Raw genomic sequence first — 23,505 nt, forward strand, 5'->3', positions numbered from 1 at the left:
ACCCAGAAAAAAACTGTTTTCCAAGCATTTATGGGTTGGCTACATTATGGTTTCCAATGGGAAACTAACTGCATCTTTACTCAATGATGTTTGAAACATGTGAATGACTATTGTTTGCTGGTTTCATGTTGCTCCTCCCAGGTCTCCTTTTCCCTCCCACTTCGGTGTCTGCTGTAAACCTGGCGACATGCTAAAATAAACCCGAGATAAGAGAGCTTAGGGCTCGCCTACTTCTCTAAGGCGATCAATCGGATCTCAGGCGCCCTCCAATCACCCTCTTACGTAGACATCCACAAGGAGAAAGAACTGACACTACGCAAGGCTGATCAGTTCATCATTTTTTCACCTGCTTGGTTGCTGAACCATGTCGTTGAGCCCAAAGCATACTACACCTTTTTCAGTGACTGACATTCTGAGTCCAATTGAAGAGACCTACAAGAAATTTGGTGGCATGGACAACACTGGAAACCTCAGCACTCCTCTGGGAGCATACCGACAGACACATGTCTCCCAGGCAGGTATGCAGCAGCACACCATGGGCCACAATGCCACTGTTACCACCACCTACCACATGCCACACAGCGTATCGCAGTTCTCACATGGTTCAATGGGAGGATACTGCAATGGGAGCATTGGCAACATGGGAGATATACCTTCTTATCAAGACACCATGAGGAATAGCGCTGCAGCCACAGGCTGGTATGGTGCCAACCCAGACCCCAGGTATTCATCAAGTAAGTATGTCATCTTGGGTGTACTATATAACTCAGACTATGTTGTTTGAACTACTTAATATATGTGGATTTTATATGAACCTATATTGGTAAAGATAAAGTCAGCTGTCATAATGTTGGGTACACCACGTGACTTGGAATATGTATTGTTGATGGAGTCCTCTGAAACGAATTCTCAACTTATGTTAAGTGTAATGTTGGATAAACATCTTGAAGTGTCAACAAGCTAATTGCGTGTTTGTCAGTTTCTAGATTTATGGGACCGTCGACTGGCATGAATATGGCTGGCATGGGCACTTTGCAAGGTATAGCAGAAGCTGCTAAATCCATGGCACCTCTTCATGCTGCCCCTAGAAGAAAAAGAAGAGTTCTTTTCTCTCAAGCTCAAGTTTATGAACTGGAAAGGAGGTTCAAGCAACAGAAGTATCTGTCTGCCCCTGAGAGGGAGCACCTTGCTAGCATGATCCACCTCACTCCCACCCAAGTGAAGATCTGGTTTCAAAATCACAGGTACAAAATGAAAAGACAGGCTAAGGATAAAGTCACCCAGCAGCTGCAGCAAGAAAGCAATTTGTGCCAACAGCAATCCCCTCGCCGTGTTGCAGTACCAGTGTTGGTAAAAGATGGAAAGCCCTGCCAAAACAGTTCCAACACATCAACACCTAATCAACAAGTACCACAACAGCAGAGTGGCACCAATGGGGTACTTTCTTCTTCTAATAACGCTGTCCATCCACATCAGAATCAACAGGTTAACTCGTTAAGCCAGGCTCCAGATCTAGAAGAAATGTCACCAAGTCCCCAGTCGCTCCACAGTCAAGTTGCCAGCATGGCTCAGATGGACACTTCAAGTGTAGATTACAGCAACGGGATGGTCAACCCTAACATGCTCTATGGCAGAACGTGGTAGAGAGCATCTTTGGATCTGTACTCATGTGCAGGTCAAAATCAGCTGAACATACAGCATGATATTTCCACTGGAGGTTCACACAGCATTGAGGGGGGGGGGGGGGGGGGGAGTTGTGGGGGTTAGGAAGAGACCTTTACTATAAGATTTGATTTCTTTACTTAGACTGCAAAAAATGACAAGAGGTCTGGAAGTGGTGCAGCCACAGTAAAAGATTTTTGGACAACTGTACTTCTGGACGATTCCAATGTGTTTCACATACCCACGGTTACCTGCAGATGTTGCAACATTAGACGGCGGAACTTAAGAACACTAATTTTTAACATAAGAACTGGATAACTCTCAAAGCGACCTTATATTTTTGTTTGTTTATTTAGGTGATGTATAAATATTTAACAAAATTAACAACGTGAATCTACTGAACTGACAGCTCAGTTTTCAAGAGACTGCCAGCTACATAAACAATTTTAGACGGATTCCAAATTCTGTTGTTGTTTTGTGTTTAATAGTCAATGAATATTGTATTTTTTTATTTTTTAGAAATGCAATTACTCTTTGCAGTATTTTACTGAGGTTCTCGTCGTCATTTTTTGATTGATTGGAAAACAATCAGAACGTGACAATTTAAATAATATACAGGAAACTGGTTTTAACAAAAAAAAAAGCCACTGGTTTGTGTAAAGAGAGTTTACAAAAGGAAAAAGGCATCTTTACATGGAAGTCAAGGTTTTTTTTACCCCCCCCCAAGAGATGACTGACCATGTTTTGTTAGTATGCTGTCCTTATTCCCTAAGTGTTTATATAAATGAGCACAACAGCTAGTACTATGCTTTACAATATATAGCTTAAACAAAAGACATACTCTAATAATTTAAGTGTAAAACAAAACCCTAATTTTATTTAACAAATACATGATGCAGGTGCCATCTCCATGCAAACAGTAGCTCGAACGGAAAGCTTGTAATAGAGGTTTGTATTTCATGCAAGACATTGATCAGAAATATGATGCACCGCCAGAAGTTATTTGTTGTCTTACAAAATATAAAGATTAAAGTCCAGTTTCCAAAAGTAGCTTTTTATAAACTGTTAAAAACTGTGCAACAAATGTATGTTACCTTTACTGTGTACTCGACTACCAACCACATTAATCCGCCCTTTATCTCAACAGATTTAACATTTGTTGTATTTTAATTTTTTGGAAAAACCATGTTGATTTTAGGTTTAAAATCATATAGATCATTTTATTTAAATTCGTATACGTTTGGTACTTAGTTAAAAAAACAAACTACCTAGGGAAAAACACGGAAGTCAATACTGAACAGTATTCATATATAAACTATTGTACAATTTAATGAACTAAAATAAAGTAAGTCAACAAGGTTCTCTTTAAAAATGGTTAACATTTGTCTATCCATTTTTTATACATTTTTAGGGTTTTAAAATTGGAAACATTTCATTACAAAGAAGAGCATCGATCTGGTTTAAGTTAATGTTTAACTTATTTTTGTCTTGTTAATCTATTTAAGTCTGCGTTCACATATAGATATTTTTCATGCAAACTTTGTTAGTTTCATAAGCACAAGCAGTTTGCGACAGTAACTTTAAGTTTGGAGACAAATTGTATTTTAATTCTCACTTCAGTGATTTTTGTTACACTACCATCTTTAAAATAATTTTAACAAGTACAGCCGCGCAAAGGAATCCCAATGCACTCTCCCAATATAAGATACAGTAATAAGAAGTCTTGCACATAATAATAATTAAAAACAAACATTTTGACATTAGGAAAAAATGTACACATTCAAGATAAACACTTTTTATAGGATATATACACGTCTTCGATTGCAACTCCCCCCACAACATTTGAATGTAACAAGAAATAAAAGGAGTACCATTTTGTTGACCTGTAAATTAAATTGTTAGATTTTACGAATCATGCTTTAAGGTGAATGCTAGTTATGTTTGGGATACAGAAAGCTTGTTCTTGGCATTATTGATGTAAACTAATAATGCATGCAAACACATTCCTGTGTTACAATCTGAACGTTGTATTAGATGCATTGAAGTAGTGGACCTTTGTTGCTTTTGAGAAGAAACATTTCTATAAGCTTTGCAGTTCAAATCTGCAATAAGCATACGAATGTGCAGACTAGGTGAAACTCATTAACTGAAGAGGAGGATAAGTGTCCCTACATTGAACAAGCCAGAAAGAGTACTTGGGCCGGGGGGGAATGGGGGGAGGACAAAGCCACCTTAAAGTTCAGCAGCATCTCAGAGCTCCCACTAATAACCTAAGTCTGAGGATATTACAATGTCCAGAAGACCAAGGGACTTCATTGTCACTTGTTTATTTTTTAATTCAACTAAGCTGTGGGAGCCACACAAAAAGGACAGGGGATGAACAGGTACATTTCTCCCATTTCGTTAATTAAAATACAATCATAGGCATCATTTTACTGAATATCTTCACTTATATGTCAAAACAAAAATGGCATCAATCTGAATTTAACTGGGGCACATAAAAAGCACCCGGCGTCATTACTAAGTTTCATACATAAAAAACTTATTGAAATGACTTGCATTGCAGGTATAATGAAGTGCTGACCTTCTGCTAAACGAGCATATGTTTTAGGGAAGACCAATATTCTGCATTTCAGATACTCGGCTTTGAGACAATTTTACATTTGGAACCTGTGATCTTCCCCAATTTCATTATATTTTGTTTTCAATAAATCCACTGCAATATACTACCTTCATTTCTATCCTTTTGAGTTTTGATTTCCATCTACAAAATGTATTAATCTGACAGGTAAATCTGTCATTTTACCTTTAACGTGCACGCGATTCGCTTAATGATGGCAATGTGCATGGATTTGCTACATAAATAGCCTACAAATTGTAAATGAATAAAACTATTAATATCTCAATGTACAAGGGTTAACGTGAAAAATAAATTACAATAAATTAATCTAGAAGCTTGTGCCGTTTTAAATCTACACTGAAAATCGAGCCCATGGATAAGAGTATTATTTGCCAGCGTTGTAGACACCAAAATCCAGGTTTGTGGGAAGGGAACAGGACCACCTTCAAAATCTAGCGCCTCCGTTGAATTGGGGGGGGGGGGGGGGGGGGGAATTGTATTGTTGTAAAACGTTTCAAGCAGAAACACAATTAATAAAAGTTCTTGTGACCAGTTTTATATATAAAATGTCAAGATCTCAGACTAATTGATGCACACATTTGTATTGCAGATATTGATCGTGTATTTACCATAAACACCAACCCCCTCACCTCTTCCACATGGATTTTAATAAGGGTCGGTTTATATAAGATGCACTTTTCAACTTGTGCAAACCGATCCATAATACTATGGCTATAATAGGCATAGCGTTTCTTTAAATGCGTTAAGAATAATGCTATACCATTGCAGACAGTGGGGATTGAAACACAAAGAATAACTACAATTATGTCCTGTAACCTTAACAACTATTTTATTTTGGAAGAAATACATTGCTGGAAAAAGTGACATGACATCCAGTACAGTTTCGTTTTAGATGCGTCTTATCTATAAAAACAAAAAAAACTACTGCCGATGGATATAAAAAGATATAGTGTAACAAAGTATGTAAGCTTTCAATTTATTTGCATGACACGCTATAAAGGGGGTACATTTATTGTAAAAGCTGGGAGATGTGCTTAAAATACACATTTACATACATATAGACATGTATACAAAGTCACACCCTTTAATACATCTATGCATGTTTCTGTATATTTCACATCGGCAAAAAAAAAAACCCCCACAAGCTATCCCCTAAAACAGTTAATTAGTTCAGCATTAATACAACATTTAGCCATAAAACATGTTTGCTTGTATACATTGAGGCCATTTATACACAACGACCTATTGGGGTAGTTTGCCTTCTTATGGTGGGGCATCCAACCCTGTAGAGAAGTGCTGATCTGGGGCAGAAAATGAAATAAATGTTCCAGCGGTTTGTCTATTCCCCTCAAATAAACTAGATCATAGGTTTGTTGATATTCCAAGGGAAAATATATCTGTGCTGTACAGCCATGTGTATTAAGTGATCCAGCAGATCTGGTTAATTTCTCATCGATTAAAAGTGAAAAATATCTCCTGCCTTTGATCCATTATTTTATTTAAAATCGAAGTTTTAAAACACCTATATAGACCAACAGGGAATTTCGATTAGAGCCGGTGAATGTTTAATCCATAACCAATTCAGTACAGCATGAATTGTATATTCTATCCGACATGATTCAGAAACAGAATAGGTTTTACTCTAAGGAAAGCACAAGAAAATCATTTATTGTTCTGCTTCAACAGGTTCCATTTAATCTTGGTAATTGTGATACTTCCTATAGGTGTAGAGACTACTTTATTTTCAAATGAACGTGGGCATTTCCTGAAAACGAGCCTTTTAGCAAAAGATTGTACAAATACCTAGGTGATTTTGTGAAAACACAAATGCAAAATATAACATACACTACATAAAAACCATGCATCCCTAAATGTTATTTAGATTTAATGATGGAAACAGACAGTAGTTATCATAGTTTAGACTGCTGTGTTTAACATTTGGATTACTGGAGAGCCATTCAGAGCAATTTTGGTCTTTTTTCTCCACTATTGGTGACTAAGATGAAACTACAAATACATAACACACTTTGGGAATCTACAACAGCGCTGACTTCTACTTAACACAGCAGCCCTACAAAAGTGTAGGCTTGTTACAGGTTTCAATCCCTTTTATTCAGTGATGTAGTTCTGTAGGAGCCTCAGGGATCTCTGTGGATGTTGCATCATATTACTATCTAGTCATCATTTACTCTAAGCTAGATAAAACAAAAAGGAAAATAAAACAAACTATCAATGATCCCTATACTATTGGGGTCATTTACTTTTTTTAAGCTAGATCTACTTTAAGGGTAACATTGTAGGGGGATTGACTGAACATCTTCAGAAGATCCTGACTTGCATTGTTTTGTAGATATCTGAAATAACAAATACTACTTTTTCCCTTTTTTGTCAAAGATTAGTTGAGTTGACTAGCAAAAAAATAAAGCAACAATTCTAAGTTGCAGTAATAAGTGCTGGCACCTTTAAAGGTTTTAGGGGTTTTTTCCCCCAGAAAGAAAAAAGTTTAGGACACCCAGTCACAGAGAAAAATTCTGGATAATGTGGTGATAAAAACGAAATGACCAATGCAGTTTATAAAAATACTCACAGCCAACATACTGTTAAAGAGGCAGAGAAAAGTGAACTAAAGACAGTTCAATGTGTAATAGCTTAAATATAGCAGACACTGAAAAAGTGAATTGTTTTTGTTTTGTCCATGGTTTGACACTTGAGTACTTTATAATTACTATATAAACAGATGAACATAAATCTGATATTCCTGAATTCAGCAGACCCCAGACACAGGATATTCCTTTCATTTTTAACAGGATGCAAGTAAAACCATGTATGAGTGTTTAAATATTTCTAAGAAACCAGTTGTGAAATTAAAAAAAAAAAAAAAAAATTCTGCAACGCCATAAAAGCTGGAAGTTAGGAAAAATAAACACACAAGAGCAATGCGTGGTATAATGTCGAGATCTCTTTATAAAACAATTCCTGGAGAAAAAAAAAATACAATAGACAACAATGAAACTGCCTTCAAAGAATAAAGATGCATCTTTTCCCAAAATATTGCAGACATCAGAGGCTTTAAAACTTCTAAAAGTTGACCCTTTCACTTCCATTTTGACATACCCAGTTAATCGTGAGGGTCTGCATGCCAGGGACCCTTATGACATACTGGGTACATCGCTTTCTAGGGGCTGATGGGGCCCCAAGCGCTGGATGTCCCTTCCACTTCCACTTCCATTCCAGTCACTGGGACTAGGAGGGTCGTTACATTAAGTGATCATTACTGAAGTGATCATATGGTCGCAATCCCGAAAGTCCAGTGGCACTTAGGTGCTACTGGACATCCGGCATCAGAAAGTTTAATTCATTAGCAATCTATTTTCAAACACTAGCAGGCAGCTTGTGCCACTAAAAATGTGGAACAAATGCAAGTGTTGTATAGAAGTTGAATGACAACCAAATATCAACTTACAAAATAACCATTTGCAACAGAAATGCATTCTACAATCACAAGTTTTTTTTTTTTGTTAAAAAAAAGCACATTTGTATACTGCTATAAATGAAAGGGATTAAAACAAAATTTAAAAACCAGATACATTCTCTGGCATAACATATCCACCGGCATGTGTTTTATAAAGATGTTTCCATTAAAAACAGTTTATTTCCAGTTGTATCTTCCAGAGGGAGGTGGCAGTTGAAAAGACCTTCCGGAGTTGTATCCCTGTAAACACACAAAATTAGAGTTTGTTTATTGGATTAGGTATGGAAAGAAGACCGCCACTTTATTCAGACTAGCTGAACTGTAACAATGCTCCCATAACAAAAGCTACTACCCTGGAATAAACTAATCACAAGTTAATGTTTACAGATGTACTGAACATACTTTAGGTTAAAGAAACACAGCAATTTGGATAACATCTCAATGTTGTTTTCTAATAAATACTTTTAGACTTGGTAAGAGACAAAGAAAACCATCATCCAAAACAGGTGCAAAATGATCTGCTCTGGGGTGGTTTAAAACTGCTGGTTAAGAATGATCATTTTATCACAGTCATATCAGACTTGTAAAGCGTTAGCTGAATTGTTTTAATTGTTTAACTGGGATATATAATGTTTTAATTTTAACATGCAAGAAAAACGGCTCAAAGGCTCTTTTCGCCCTATATTAGAAACACACAATATTTCACAACAATTAACATCAATTGCAGACATATGATGCAGAAGTAAGCACTTCCTATTTACCTGTCTACTCTGGTCTGAACGGGTATCACGTCTTTGATAATAGTTACTCGGTCCTCCCTGTCCAAGTTGCTGGTTCTGTAGGAACGCAGGATTTGGGGTCGGAATCAGTCCAAAATTTCTGTTGAAAATAAGAAGTATGCAATGGAATCAGGAGCAAAAAAAATAAAAAATTCACCCGAATTGATGCAAGCAATACTAAAAGTCATGTATGGCTCCAGAGTGATACTGTGACATCTGTAGATTGAGATTTGTTTGAAATAAACCGTTCAAACAAAAACTAAGATAAAAGCTTTCAATTTCTAGTGAACAAAAATATAGGTTTGGAAATAGTGGAAAAAGCCAGTGCTAGTCAAATACGTTATCCACAGAGTAAACCTATGCAACACGGGAGAATGCTTTCTTTGCTGAAAGTCCAGACTTCTTAGGCTCACTATTCTTTCTAGTTAATTGCAGATTGCAATTTAATTCTTGCAGAAAAGAATTTTGAATCTAGGGTAGGGGCCTTGTCTTTTTTCCCATCCATTATCCTGTGCAATATGTCAGAAGGTCTGATCAGGAAGAAACCTTTTCAAGTTCTATTGATGCCGTTTTCAATTGACCGTGGTGACCTAGCAACATCAGCACTAATTGGCGTAGACTGATATTTGGTATACAGTTTATATGGGAACACAAATTCAACATCTATTATAATCTAGATTGCCATTCCATATTACCAACAGCAACAAATGTTTTAATTGCCTCAATATATCAATTCAATTCTAATATCCTAAACAAACATGAACCAGCAACAGTGCGCTAAATTGCCTCCTAAGCATACAGGTGTGTGTATGTACATGTATTTTCTATGCAGTAAATAATGATTAGCAATTAAAGTGCAACATTTTCAGATTAGCACCTGCTTTTTCACATCACCGTACGTTCATATGTATGCACCATATTTCACATCTTTTATTGCGCTTTTTGCGGAAATTTTCCCTTCGAGAAGCACATTTTAAAAAGTAATAAAACACACTACTTGCTAGAGTATATTAAACCCTCGAACCAGTGTGAATTCTCAAATGCCCAACGCCTTCCAAATTTATAGGAAGGGAAAAGAACCTGTAGATAAAGGTTAGTGAAATTTCCTCAGCTTGGAAAAAAGCCTGTTTATATTGGAGACATTTAACCTACACTGTTGAATAAACACATGTAGAGACACTTAAATATGCGTCAGTATTAACAATTTTCGTTATACAGACTGACGACCGATTCCAACTACAGCCATTGAATACTCAAGATAAAGCAGAGTATAAAATCAAGGTCTGGTCAAAGATTGAAACCAGCTATGGTTTTATAGAATATAATGTGATGAACAGTGCGAAAACATGTAATTTTATCATCTCCCGCTCCCTACAACCAAATCTGTCACTGCTTAAATGCCTAATCATATCTAGCAAATGCAACAAACTTGTAAACTTTGGAAACTTCTGTGTTTTGTTAGTGAACATATGTATAACATCCCTTATTACTAAACCATGTCACATTCTTTCTATAGCATGGTACTTATTAGTCTGTGGATTCCATAATCCCACTCAAAGTCCCTTCTGCTTTTAATTCAGTTCAGTCTGAAGTAGTTAAAGAAACGGTTTTCAGTGGCATTTAATAACTACTGCCCTACAGTGACACTGCCCTACAATAGGCTTGTCAGGCCTGAAAAAGTTGTACCAAAGAAGCTGATTAGGACTTCAAGAGGTTTGTAGCAAGAATCAATGGCTGGTCTGTGCTAAAGCTGCAGTTCCAGCATAAATGTGAGAATAGTGGAACTTTATTAGTTATGCCTCATTAAGCTTCACAACAGACCTAAAAAGAAAATGGGTTTAGCATGTCCTAAAACTGAATGCAGAAACACACATCTTGCCCAGTTTTATAGTGTAAATATAATCTTGAGGCAAAGGTGAAGGAAATGGGGATGTAATTGCAGGAATTGAAAAGTAAATTTAAAAAGTAATTTTAAAGAGAAACATGTTTAACAGATTCTTAGGCTTCAAACATCAAATGTCATATTAGGTAGCCACATTCAAACAACAAACTGCTTAGAAATAAACAAACTCTTTAATGCAGATCAATATCTTACCGTTGTGGTGGCTGACTAAAGAGAGGGGGACGATTTTGCCACTGGTTTTGTGGCCTCAAATCTACAGGAATTAAGAAACCTTGTTAAAAAAATAAAAAAATAGCAACATGAAGCCTTCAACATGAAATTAATAGATGAAAGTATTGTGTATTATATATTCAGGGTATGCTCACAAGGTGTCTGACTGACCAATGTGTAAAAAAACAATAAAAACACCTGTGCAAATGTGTTTACCTGAAAACATTAAATAGGGGACATTTAAGGTTAACATTGTCATTCAGAAAGTACACAAAGCTTCACAATACTCATCAACTGCAGCTCAGAGCTAGTTGTATCAACTTAAAATGAACTTCCACACAACGGAAATGTTATGTTATCAACCGCAATGTAGATAATTTCAAGTTTTGTACCTTATGAAAAATGGAATTACATGGCCTAACAATTTAAGAAACACAGGACGTAGGAATATCTGATTCAGAAGCAGCCTCTACCTCCAGAAGAAAGTGTGCGATAAATGACCACCCACTCGCTCCTTTGTTTCCTACAAAGCTACATTAGCAACACTGCAATAACAAAAACAAGCAATTAGATGGATGCTGTTCTTCTAAACAAGATTGACCAGTACACAGCATGAAAGGCTTCTAATCAATAGATACCCATTCAGTACACAACACTCAAATGGTGTACCGTACCATTCTTTGGGCTCCTGCGAGATCATCAACACTGCTTAAGTGAGACCTAATTATAAAAAGCAGGTCTGAGAGTGGTTTCTTCTCCCCTTTCTAAATGATCTATTGAGTTTTGGACCTAAATAACAGACTGCAAAAATTGAAATCCAAAAGTACAGAGCACAACAACATCTCCACAAGTCCTTTTTACACAAAGGGCATTACAGCTTGTTCCAGGAACGTGAACCGAGGCTTCTGGGTACATGCACGCAATATAAAATATGATGTGCAGCAGAAGCATTAAATGGGATGTGATATAATGATCCTAATTATTCACATCATACAAAATAACAAATGATACAAAGTAAACGAAAGACCATTTAAATACCAAAGTAATCAGCAGTTTTGTTGCCAAAAATGAAGTCCAAGATGTACAGAGACTGGAGTGCATACCATTACATATAGATTACTTTGGACACGCTGTACACTTAAATATTCAGGAGTAGAAATACTTACATACTATTAATACTGCAATAAACCTCAACATGATCTCATTGTGATGTATTTACCAAGGTCTGGCACAAGATCAAAACGCACCTGATGAAACTGAATGGCACTTAGAAAAAAAAAAAATGTATAGAAATGTAAAAAAATATATACAAATCTGTACTTTGATTTTAAAGCCGACCGCATAAAACCATAAACTAAATGCTCGAATAGCTACTTAAGTGACTATTTACCTAATCAGTCAGGCAATCAAAGACAAGACCTCGTGTTTACTGATTGCACTAATCAAAATCACTTTCCGACTCAGCTAATTGACAAGTTTACTGACTGCAATGGGAGAAAGTCATAAATCAGATACACTGCGTGAATGGCATATTTGGTTTATGCAAGCCAGAGTGCTGCCAGACTGTACTTGACTCCTTCAAGTTATCAGCATATAGACAATTATTCATCAACTGAAAATTGGTACATCAATGTCAAATCAAGGAAAAGCAGAAACACCCACAACAGACACTTGAAAGAGGTGGCAGTGTGATTGACCGCATCGCCCTTTTCCATAGAAATGTTACTTTGCGCATGTATTACAGTGTTTTCTGTAAACATCCAAAATCCATTTTTTGTGCGTCTTCCCTTCAAGGCTCCGCTATTCTGCAATCTAGTTGTCATTCTGGACAGCTGCCAGAGCAATGCAATTTCCATTAATATGTCTATTTGCAGGCATATGCAGCTGTCCTATGAGCTCAAATCCTTGTAGCTCCACAAAAAGTGAACCAATAATGCACTGGATACTCTAATACAGCGCCGACAAATTCCAACCCATAACAGCTTCATTGCTGAAGTGGCTTACAATACATTACTTGGACTGAGAGGAGGAAATTAAGCATGAATGGTTATATTTTAAGATGCAGTCATACAATATCCAAGATGCAAATAAAGCCCTCCTGGTTGTCATGCTTTCATAAGTCAAGGTATTTTTTAAGGGCTTTAAAATGAAAAAAGTCAAATCCCAAATAGTACCACACAAAATATCTGATTCAATACACATGCTCCAAGGTTACCTGGGGGCCAGTTTCTAACCGAGCAAAAAGTGCTGAAACTACTTTCAAGTCCCAGTAATTAGGGACCAAGCCACTTGCTATTATAGCCACGGTGGCAGCGTGAAAAAAACAAAAATTATCTAGCCATATATTGCTCTTTACAATTAGTGCAAGAACAAAAAAAAAAAAAAACTACAGAACGTTTGTCAGAAAAGGCATGAATGCACTTTTAAAATATAGAGCAATATAAAGCTCAAGCTCTCAATATCAGACGTACAATATGTCGAAACTATTAAACAAAAAACAGGAACAACTTACTTGACAGCAGATTTGGGATCTGGGGCTGCCTGACAGGCATTCTGTATGCATTTACAGGGTTGTAGGACCCAGGTGGGGGAGCGTTCCCATAAAGTCCACTTCTAGAAGAGCCTCTGTTCTGTGACATGGCATGGCTGAAAAAGGAACAATCAATATAACCCGCAGCACTCAAACAAAGTGACACTATCACATGTTAGAAAGGAAAGCGCAACAAAACTATCCTCGGTGAAACAGAATATTAATATACAGAAAGTTCACGTCTTATTTCTATATATTAAAACCAAGATTACGCTTAAACCGTTGTGCTGAGACTGGGCGAGTTATTTTACAGTTACTTTGAGTAATTATTTGTTCCAACAATTATTTCCAATTTACATATTAGGAGATGGCCATAAATACTTAACAGAACTAGACACAGAAGTATGTTTATTAAAGGTAAAACAAGGTGATTGATGCTGTACTCAAAATAATGACATTTCTATTTAGTTGTCCTAGCGGTTCCAAAAACACTGAAAGCTAGGGTTGTTTGGTTATTTTTTCCCACCCGTGTACTTTTGGTCATATGGCATGTGCTGAAATCTGACAACCTAATCATTGAATGAGGGGGTGTTCATCAGTGTTGGCTCTACCCCATAGTCCCCAAATGTGAAATAAAAACAATTCAGATATTAAAATCTAAAAAATAATTTGTTGGATGTATGTTACATTCACGTTTTTAATACACCTACAATTAGTGCACCAGCTTAAATGCTAAAAATTTGAACGATGCATTATTCAAAACTTTCAAATCCCAAATATAGCGCCATTAAAAACAGTGCATCACTAATTTGCATAAAGATTAATTTGCATATTGTTAACCAGTAAAAGTGGTTTTCAGTTGACACAAATGGGTTAAAACATGCAAAATAAACCAATACAAATATAGGGGGCAAAAAAATAAATAAAATGTCTTCCTTGTATTTGTACTGTAAAAGCTGAAGACACAACCAGCATGTAATAACCAATTCTGTACCTGTGTGCAATTCTTAAACAAAACAACCATTTATAATAAAATGGTATCCACAGCACTCTAAATTTGTACCTTTTACCCAAGTGTACAGAGAAAAAAAAATGATTTGCAAACACACTCCGATAGAAGATAAATACTTCTGGTGAAACGCTGGAAACAGTCCCATAACCTCATCTCTGAGCCAACCCAGTGGGAAATACAATGTTTCATCTTTTAAGGGTTCTCTGTTGCTAAGGGCTGTTCTATGCCCTGAGGTTAGTCAGCCTTTCCATAATGGTGGCACGCGCAGGCAGTGTGCGTGGAACCGGCCGACAGGGGGAAGATGAAGAAAATAAAGAATTTGCGCTGCTACCGCCGCTGAAATATGTGAGCGAGCGACTGTGTATACAATGTTAATAAACAATTTATTAAAGACACACACACACGGCCCTGAGGGTCATCAGCTCAAAACACCGCTACAAACCTCAAAATAAACAAATGCCAGGACACATACAAATCATATGGGAAAACAAATGTACAATAAAGGGAGCTATGTTTTGGGCACTAAGGCCCTTCGTACCTGTTCCAACCTCTTCTGTACTTCCCAAGAGCATTCTTTGGCTCATCCCAAAAGCAAATGCTCAATCAGAGCGTCTACCCGAGTCCAGTACTCCTGGTAAGTGGGTCACTTTACATGGATCACTGGACCCCGACGGACGCTCGTGGCGATTTCCACAGATACGTTTCAGATGCAGTGTATGCCTTAGGCCGCGTCCATGCTTGGTGCGACTGCGTACATGGCGTTAACAAAAGGTTGTGCCTCTGAGGCAGGCCATAGAGTGCACGGCCGCGCAGCAGACAAAATGATTGTCGCCAGACGGCAGGGTCACGTAAGCAGTTCAGCCAATGAGGGCTAACCAGCGCTGTGATGTCACAGCCATGCCTCCGTGTCGCGTCTCCCCATAGGCCACAAACAGCCTCTGCGGCAGGCACTAGTGACACCACCCGCACCTAGATAGCCTCACTCAAATACCGTGAGCTGCTGGAATTGAGCATTTGCTTTTTGGATGAGCCAGAGGACTCTTATGAGGGACGTACCACAGAGGTGTGGGAACAGGGACATTGCCTGAAACATAGCGTGCCCCCCAATAGCACCCCCCACCCATTACTTAACATTTGATTTCCCATATGATTGGATAAATCCTGGCATTTAATTTGTGTTTGTTTTGAGATTTGTGGCAGCGTTTCTGCTTGAGACTCAATATAGGTTTTATCTCTTAAGTCTTCCCTGTTCCATAATATATACTATTTTCCACGGTGTTGGCTAAGAGATAAGATGGGGATATGGGACATGGTATCCGCAGTATCACCAGAAGTATTGTTTATCTTGTTGGAGTGTATTTTCATTTTACTGGCAAATAGATTCTCAGAACACATCTGTGAAAGTTATTTCTCTTATTCTTACTCACGTGCAACGCTTCTAGTATAGCGATAGTGGTTCTCTAGTGCCATCTTATTTTAGACATAACATGTGAATAACTAGCTTCATTCACTCATTCACCATGCAAACCTGGATAAATCGGTCACTAAAATCAATGTTCAGTCAATGGAACCTGCTCAATCAAAAATATAGGACATCTCTACCATTAAAACAAGACAAAAATAGCCAATATGCCAAAAAATAAGAAAGGGTAATTTAGTTAAACCCTTTCGCCAAAGCGTTCTTAGCCTGCAGCCACGTCACAGCATGACCACTATGCAGGTCCTAACAGTACCTGTGAGTATTCTCACTTCCCTAATATATCTGGTAAATGAGAATACTCACAAGTGGTGTTAAGACCTGCATAGTGGTCATGCAGTGACCATTCAAGTATTTAACTGTATTTTGTTGTCATATTAGATGTAGCATTGGGTATTTGTATTTTGTTGTATACATATGGTCACACCCCGTAGCACTCCTTTTGACATATATAGAGATATGATGTGGTGGGTGCAGGGGTTAGAGCATGCAGGGATATATGTGCCCATTACCACAACACGTAGTTGGTCAGATCAATTATTTTTCTTAAATTGCCTTCACTTTCCATTTTGACCACATGCCTAATACAAAACGGCTATTAAATGGTTGTATCAAGTTTCAGTTGGGGATGCCCTTAATACAAGACTGAGAAAATATGAAAGGAATTAACTGAAATGAATTGAAGTGTCACGTACCCTAATGTTCTGAAGGCGGAGGAATCCAGGTGAACCTGTTTTCTGTTCTGATTGAAGCCAGGCTGTGGCCTCCATGGTCTTCCATTGTTGTTCGTTCTCTCAAAGTCCCCAGGTTTTAATGTTATTGCTGGCTTTCTACATAAAACAAAAAAGTATGGTCAATTCTTATCCATAACACACCCTTGAATTGCCCTTTAAAATCACAGATGCATCGAACAGTGAATGATAATATAAAGGCAGACTTACTTTGCACCTGCTAAAAGCACTGCTTTAAAAACATAACCCTCTTCATGCTGTGGATCTCTAAACTTTATGCTAAAAAGACAGAAATTAAGAAACAAGATTAAGAATCTGACAGTATACAAAACCGTTTTAAGATGGCTCCTATAATGAATTTATTAAGGCTTATAATGGCGTGAATTATTTATGGACACCCTGTATAAACAAAAAAATATGGCCACAATGTTAGACAATGAACTTTACCTCAACAATAAAATGGTAAAATCAAAATACAGTTACACTACACTGAAAAATACTTACCTAATAGCATAATTCTGTGACAGATCCCGTAACATTGGAACAGGAGAATACACAATCCTAAAAAAAAAAAAAAAAAAAAGCTTAATTAAAAAAAATGATCATTTGAATATCGAAAAGAAAATGTATTGCAAATCTTAAGGAAATTGCCAGCGTTTCTAATGCACAATTCTTGTTTTAAGACACACTTAGGTTTGAAAGAGAGCACACAAACAAGGAAAAGGGAAAAAAATATCTTAATAATAAGTGCAACATGTTGATACAATGCTTACTCTAGAGCAGGGGTGCGTGGCGATTACAGAGGCCCCACACTCTTCCCCACGGCATTTAAATTAAATGCCGGGGGAGGCGTGAGGCCTCCAACTTCATTACCTGCTCTCTGCCAGGTCTTCGGCAACGCGGCGGGGGTCATGTGATGTGACGCGCCATGGCAACGAGTGTCAAATGACACGGTGGGGTCACGTGACATGACCCGCAACTTCATTTGACGCAGTCATTGGAGAGGAGGGGGGGGTGGGGCACGTACGGTGCGGCTGCCGGGTAGGGGGGGCGCAGCTCAAGAAGTTTGCGCACCCCTGCTTTACAGTGCTTGGATGGGATGCACATGAAAAGGACTACAAAGTTAACAAAAACCGTAGTAATGTCAGCAAGCCTTTAAATCATTTATAACCAAATTAAGCATTTATGAACATTGTAACTGGAGGGCTTGCCACTGCTTGTTGAGTTGGACCTTCACTCAACTTGCCCCCCATTCTTCAGTTTGGTTCTGAAAGGGAGGAGATGTGCACCAACTGTGTGATCAATGGGGTGAGGCAAAACAGCCTAGTTGGAACTTTGGGAATATCTGACTATCTTAAATGCATTTAGAGCATGGGTATTTGCCACTATGGACCATAACTGAGGAAGAGGAACAGAGATCATTTAATTGCTTTTATCCTAATACTTTCAATGAACAGGCATGCTCCTTACCCTTATTTTTGTTATTGGTCACATCTTTCAGAGCTAAAGAATGCTGGGTGTTTAACCATGAATGGCAGTTAACACAGCGATACCCGTACTGGAGGTTACTACATCTTTCCCCAGTCAGACATTAGCAGAAACTGCAGCCTAGTTTTGTAGCAAAATATTTATGACCAATCTAATTCACAGTTAAGGTCACAGGTCAAACTTAGACAAAGCATTAACAATGTTTACTTACTGGTTAGGAATAACAGCTCCCTCATTAGTTTGAAGTTTCCCCTGGATTCCATGGCACAACTCCGGGGGAATATCCATTTGCTGCAAAAAGAAGTTACTTTATTTTAAGCAATGCACGCTTATACCAACACCTTTCCCAAAAAGCACGTCAATTCTTACAAGGGAAGGCTTTATTCACTGATGCAACACAGGCTGTAGAGAGGCTGAGGCAGATTAAATCAAGCTCGCCGCATGCAATGTATCGCACCACGATCTGACGTAACTGCCATTCAAGCTTATGGAAGGTAACTTGGTTACCTACCCTGGGGCAGATTCATGAAGCTCTGATGCAAAGTAAGAAAATGCGTCAATGACGTACCTCTGTAGTATCTGTCTTGTAAAGTTCGTGTATGAAGTCGGTTAGGGGATGATGTTTCCCAACAAATAAATGATCCCCTCCGAGACTATTTCTTCTTGCTAGTACAGAAAGTATAGAAAGGAGAGAGACCTTTTAATACAAACCCAGAAATAGCCCACCTGAAAAGCCCACCTGTTTAACAGCTGCCATCTATTTCATCCAGGCATAATCCAAACAACCGTATCCATTACTTATGCTTTCATAAAGCATTTATACTTTTACAATCACCACTATTTGTATTTGGCATTCCGCTTTATCAGGCGCAAAGAAAGAAAGGCTTCCTTGTACAAAACGATCATTTAATTTTCACAATAAATCCACCAATGAGATTTCAACTAACAAGTTTTTAGCCACAGTAGTTCTATTCTACTTTCTGCTAGCAACAGCTCAATTTTTGTATCAAGGATCATTCAATTTACTGCAATTAAATCATCTACAAAGCAAAAGGGTTACAGATTTGTTCAAAGGCAATGAATAGCGGCCAACCATTATATCTTGTTAATTTGCAGCATAGCAGAGCATGAGCTATGAGTAGGCTAATGGTAAAAACCAAGTGATTAAGCAGACAACACGGACGACAATCATAATTTTTTACCTTCATCAGGAGTAAGGTCAGGGTAAACCTCTTCCAAAGCAGCTCTTAGACGTCGCTCATCAACAAATGGCAACAGAGCAACACCTGAAAGGGAAAGGAAGCATTCAAATAATTAGGGGACAAAAAGGAAAGCAGCAGACTGATCAAGTTTTTTTACAGAGCAGGGCAACTTTACAAAGTCTTAAATTAAAGTAATACTTTATTGCTACAACTAAAGTACTTTCAGAGAGGATATTAAAAAACAAGCCCTCTTTCTCCCCCCTCCCCCCAAAAATGTCCTCTAAGGCCGAGTCCAGGGTCAGCGCTTAGCTGCTGACCCGTGCTGAGGCGCGCTGACACTTTCTAGTGAGCCCCTGCAGCCGCAATGAGAGCGGCTTTAGCAGGGGCTCGCGTACGTGTGCGGAGGCGTATCTGTTAACACTTTTTTTTCGTTTGAGCGCTCACGGGAGCGCAGTGCCGGTCACGTGAGTGGTTCGCCCAATGAGGGTGAACCAGCTCCATGACGTCACTGGCCCGCCCCCCGACGGCGCGGGAACTAAGGCCAGGGAAAGCACCTGCTTTCCCTCAGCGCGCCTCGGCACGGCTGCAGTCACCATGGACTCAGCCTAATTCTGGTACAGGCCGCAGGGTCTGTTGTAAAATGCATTGCAGGCATTATTATTAAAGATCTAGCATGGAACACAATTAAGTTAACAAATAAAGATCTAAGATGTATGGGGACAAAGCTCTAAAAAAATACATTGCCAGTGTAAATTCATAGCCATACATCAAAACATACCTACACAGAACATAAAATGTAACCCTTTTCGTTGCCAGAGGAGCTTGCAAGGCCACTCCTCCCCACTCTCTCTCTCTCCTCCACCCCTCCCCCCCCCCAAAAAAGGCAACCATCAGTAAAGGTCTGTCCCTTGGTTTACATAGAATCATAACCATGATCAGGGTGAAGCTTGCAATCATTTTGAATCATAGCAACAGGGACTCTGTATGTACGGGAGTGACTTTCTCCATTACGACAGGTAGTTTATAAATATGCGTAGGATCTGGTGAAAAGGGATGTGTTCTGGTTACCAGCAATTATGAACAGAAACACCGGACCAAAGTCTGTTTGTGAAAGGTGCAATAATGTGGCTTTGATTCAGGTCCAATCAAATGTAAAACATTCAGGCAACAAGAAATTGATGAATACATGAACCGTTACATTTTGCACAAGCAAAACAAAGCTTTATCTTTACCTTGCCAAGCAAATTTCTTCCCATTTAAGTCAAGAGCAAAATCATCAGGGTAGAAGTCAATTATACTGGAGTCCTATATTAGGGGGGGGGGGGGGGGGGGGGGAGAAAAAACAGGAATGGTCAAATTTGGTCATTCCAATCAGATGATCCGCTGCAAACTCAATTTTTTTTTAAATTAAGTTTTATACCAATATATTTAGGTCTTTGAAAATTCTACAAAAGTATATTTTAAAAAAAAACGTACCGGATCAGACATAAGTGTTCTCCATGAAGGAGGGAGAAAGTTGCCACTAGCAGCTGGAAACACTCCCATGAGTTGTTCAAGTGGTTTAAACTGAGAAAGGAAACAAAGATGTTTATATTGAACACAGGAGCAAAATCTAAGATTCACAGCGCGTTTCAATTATTCAGCTTACGTACAATACAGCAAAATAAATTCACATGTATACATACAGTATACTTTTTTTGCAGCAATACATCAATTTGTGCAAAATAGAACTTGAAAATAAAGGTGCATTTGCTCCTTGGACCGATTGAGCCAATGACCATTACATGTTTACAAAAGTTATATTTTTATTTCCAAAGAAACAAAATAGCACCCCAATCTTTTATTGAAGCATGGTTGTATTTGTTTAAGAAAGCCAGGTAGGTGGTTCTACAAAGTGTCTATCAGCTAAGAGGGATGGCTCCTTTAATACCCAAGAAACTACTTTGCCAGAGTATACATGCTGGACCATACTTCCGCCCTAATCTCTCTCACAATGAAAGCAAAAGAAAGCAGACTGCCAAGCAGTAAAGCCTGCAGTGCCAGAGGGGCCAGAACGCATTGCGAAGCCATGGGATGGCTCAACTAGAGAAAATTAGTATGATCTACTGTTTAGAAACAGGGCTCGCTCGACTTAATATAAAACATGCAATTCCGCTTTAATCTTTTGGATTGAAATGAGATGAACCCTTGCCGAGTGCCGGAGGGGTTGCGGTGCCCGAGTGGCATAGCCCCCCCACCCCCCCCCCGACAGCCACTTTGCAGGAAACGGAAAAGTAATCCTCATCCGCTTCCTCACTCAATGGAAATGGAGGACACGATCTAGCCCAGACAAAACAAGCCCTTTGAGCATGATTTACTCACTGGGTCATGGGGCCCCCGGAGGGCCAGACCCCATAACGTAGTGGCCAAGTTTTCGGGCACTCAAAGGGTTATAATCAGCAAGGAATGGAAGTCAAAAAAAATAGCTTACTTACCGGTTTTGTGCCCAGTTCAAACTCTGTAAAAAGTTCAGTAATATTTTCAAAATCAGAAGCGAAAGGCGCATAATGGAACGGGAAGAACCACTTCCACGAAGCACAGCCCTATTAATATAAAACCACGCACATTATTTTTACATTATTAAAACAAAGTCCTTCAGAAAACATTTGTATGCAAGTTTTTTTAAAGGCTAGTTTAATGTATTTGAAACTTTCAGTGTGTGTTCAAGATGAGACTATCATTCTGTACAATGTCCAATGGTTTTGTCCATAACCAAGCTCAGACAATCATGAAACTAGCATTATTATTTTTTTCAAACCAAAAAAAAAAAAAACCCCAGCTTTAAAGAAGTGGCACAATGGCAAAGCATTACACTGCACACTACTGTAACAATTCAATTTCTAAGGGACAATCAGGAATTTGTAACTTATACCCTGATTTAGCTGGGTGAAAGGAAATATATTGCAACATACACAAACACCAGATACCTTCTGCTTAATATATTGTAACACTGTTGATACAAGCAGTTTTTAATGAAATGCGCTTTGTGATCGTTTTCAGAAACGCAACAGGATCTTCAACTGCATTTACCAATGCCCACTACTAAATTATATTGGCGATCTGTGACTGGAAAGCAAAGACACCAAATCAGTAAGGCTAAGGCCCCGGTCACGGCGCTGTAATGCGCGCCCGCGCTTTTGGCTGCGCGTTCCGGCGATTCCCCGGTCTGCAGCTCACTGCAGGAGCAGAGACCGGGCGGGGGGGCGTGGCGGAGGAGTGACGGGGGCGCGGCCATGACGTCACCCGGCAGGTTCGCCCTCATTGGCTGAACCGCCGGGGGGCGTGCCTAGCCGCTCGACGCGAGTTCCTGCTCTCAATTCTATTGAGAGCAGGAGTAGCTCTCGCGCGAGCGCTGCGGCCCCCCCCCCCCCTCGCAGCGGGCCCAGCGCCATTGCGGGGAGGGCTCTCGTGAGCGCAGCATTCGCCACAGCGGACGCTGTAGCAGGCAGCGGGGGCAAGGCCTAACATGCCGCAGATAATCTTACCCATCCAAAAATATGCTGCAACACAATGGAACTGAGCACCTAGAGCACAGTCCTATACAACGCCTTAGAAGCTTGATTAAATAGTAATAAAAGTTATTCTGCATAGTATCGATTACTCCAGAGGAATATAAAGGAAATTAGATTGCTTTTTGGGTACACAGTGAGGAATATCATGTTTAATTCTTTTAAAATGTTTTTATTTTGTATAAGTTCTGTCAATAATAGCAATTCTTTTGTTTAGTTCTACTTGGTATTTCCAATCCCAACCCCCCCCCCCCCCCCCCCCCCCCACAACACACCCCATGGTACCATCACACATAGCAGGAAATAGGGGCATTATACCATTTGCATTTACTTTTTTCATCCTGACCTCTTTGTGGAATCGTCCAGTCATTTTTTATTTTGCTAAGATACTGGTGAAGGAAACCACTTTTTGGAAACCTTGCAAAAAAGCCTTCATTTGCTTTCACTTTCCTTCCCCAGGCGGGTACAGGGCCTACTTTGTTGTATTTCAATACATCAACTAAAGCTACTCATAGATTCACTAGTATGCACAGAGCTGGCAAAACATACATTTTTAAATTCTTCAAATTTTAGACCGACAAGGTTTTTGAAAGATCTGTGAACATTGTTACCTCTAGGAAGAGCTTTGCCCACTTAAGGTATCACAAACTACAACATAGACTTCCCAAAAGGAACAAAAGAACTACCACAACGTTGCACACACAAAACCAAGAAGTACGTAAGAAATGTAGCATATCGTGTAACTTCTAAATCACTTGTTATTCTGCTTCCCACAGTGGAGATTTCAACCTCAATTGTAAACATTCTATTACTACACCTATGTTAACGTGGAACTGCACCATTAACATGT

The 23,505-nt window shown here is 38.9% G+C and overlaps 2 protein-coding genes across 4 annotated transcripts in view; one reads left to right on the forward strand and one right to left on the reverse strand.

Annotated features, from left to right (window-relative positions):
• Nucleotides 1-364: 364 nt before the first annotated feature.
• Nucleotides 365-1,644, forward strand: NKX2-4 (NK2 homeobox 4). Of its 2 annotated transcripts, XM_075594747.1 has the most exons (3): nucleotides 365-734; nucleotides 980-1,437; nucleotides 1,504-1,644. In XM_075594747.1, the coding sequence occupies exons 1-3, from the start codon at nucleotides 365-367 to the stop codon at nucleotides 1,642-1,644; spliced, it is 969 nt and encodes a 322-aa protein (XP_075450862.1). The 2 variants fall into 2 exon arrangements, with proteins under 2 accessions (XP_075450862.1, XP_075450861.1); XM_075594746.1 differs by having other exon boundaries at nucleotides 980-1,644.
• A 3,471-nt stretch (nucleotides 1,645-5,115) lies between these two features.
• The window catches only part of XRN2 (5'-3' exoribonuclease 2), a 52,476-nt gene continuing 34,086 nt past the window's right edge, over nucleotides 5,116-23,505 (reverse strand). The window contains exons 18-30 of one of the 2 annotated variants that reach the window (XM_075596235.1): nucleotides 21,582-21,689; nucleotides 20,584-20,673; nucleotides 20,340-20,412; nucleotides 19,108-19,191; nucleotides 18,474-18,571; nucleotides 18,117-18,196; nucleotides 16,922-16,978; nucleotides 16,628-16,696; nucleotides 16,382-16,516; nucleotides 13,180-13,313; nucleotides 10,650-10,728; nucleotides 8,537-8,654; nucleotides 5,116-8,015 (exon numbers count right to left, since the gene is read on the reverse strand). In XM_075596235.1, coding sequence (XP_075452350.1) covers nucleotides 7,953-8,015; nucleotides 8,537-8,654; nucleotides 10,650-10,728; nucleotides 13,180-13,313; nucleotides 16,382-16,516; nucleotides 16,628-16,696; nucleotides 16,922-16,978; nucleotides 18,117-18,196; nucleotides 18,474-18,571; nucleotides 19,108-19,191; nucleotides 20,340-20,412; nucleotides 20,584-20,673; nucleotides 21,582-21,689 — 1,188 coding nt within the window. In that variant the 3' untranslated portion in view covers nucleotides 5,116-7,952. The remainder of the gene's footprint in view (nucleotides 8,016-8,536; nucleotides 8,655-10,649; nucleotides 10,729-13,179; nucleotides 13,314-16,381; nucleotides 16,517-16,627; nucleotides 16,697-16,921; nucleotides 16,979-18,116; nucleotides 18,197-18,473; nucleotides 18,572-19,107; nucleotides 19,192-20,339; nucleotides 20,413-20,583; nucleotides 20,674-21,581; nucleotides 21,690-23,505) is intronic. The other variant, XM_075596236.1, reaches the window with a different exon arrangement.

The sequence above is a fragment of the Ascaphus truei genome, chromosome 4, assembly GCF_040206685.1.
Source record: "Ascaphus truei isolate aAscTru1 chromosome 4, aAscTru1.hap1, whole genome shotgun sequence".
In the NCBI taxonomy this organism is placed as follows: Eukaryota; Metazoa; Chordata; class Amphibia; order Anura; family Ascaphidae; genus Ascaphus; species Ascaphus truei.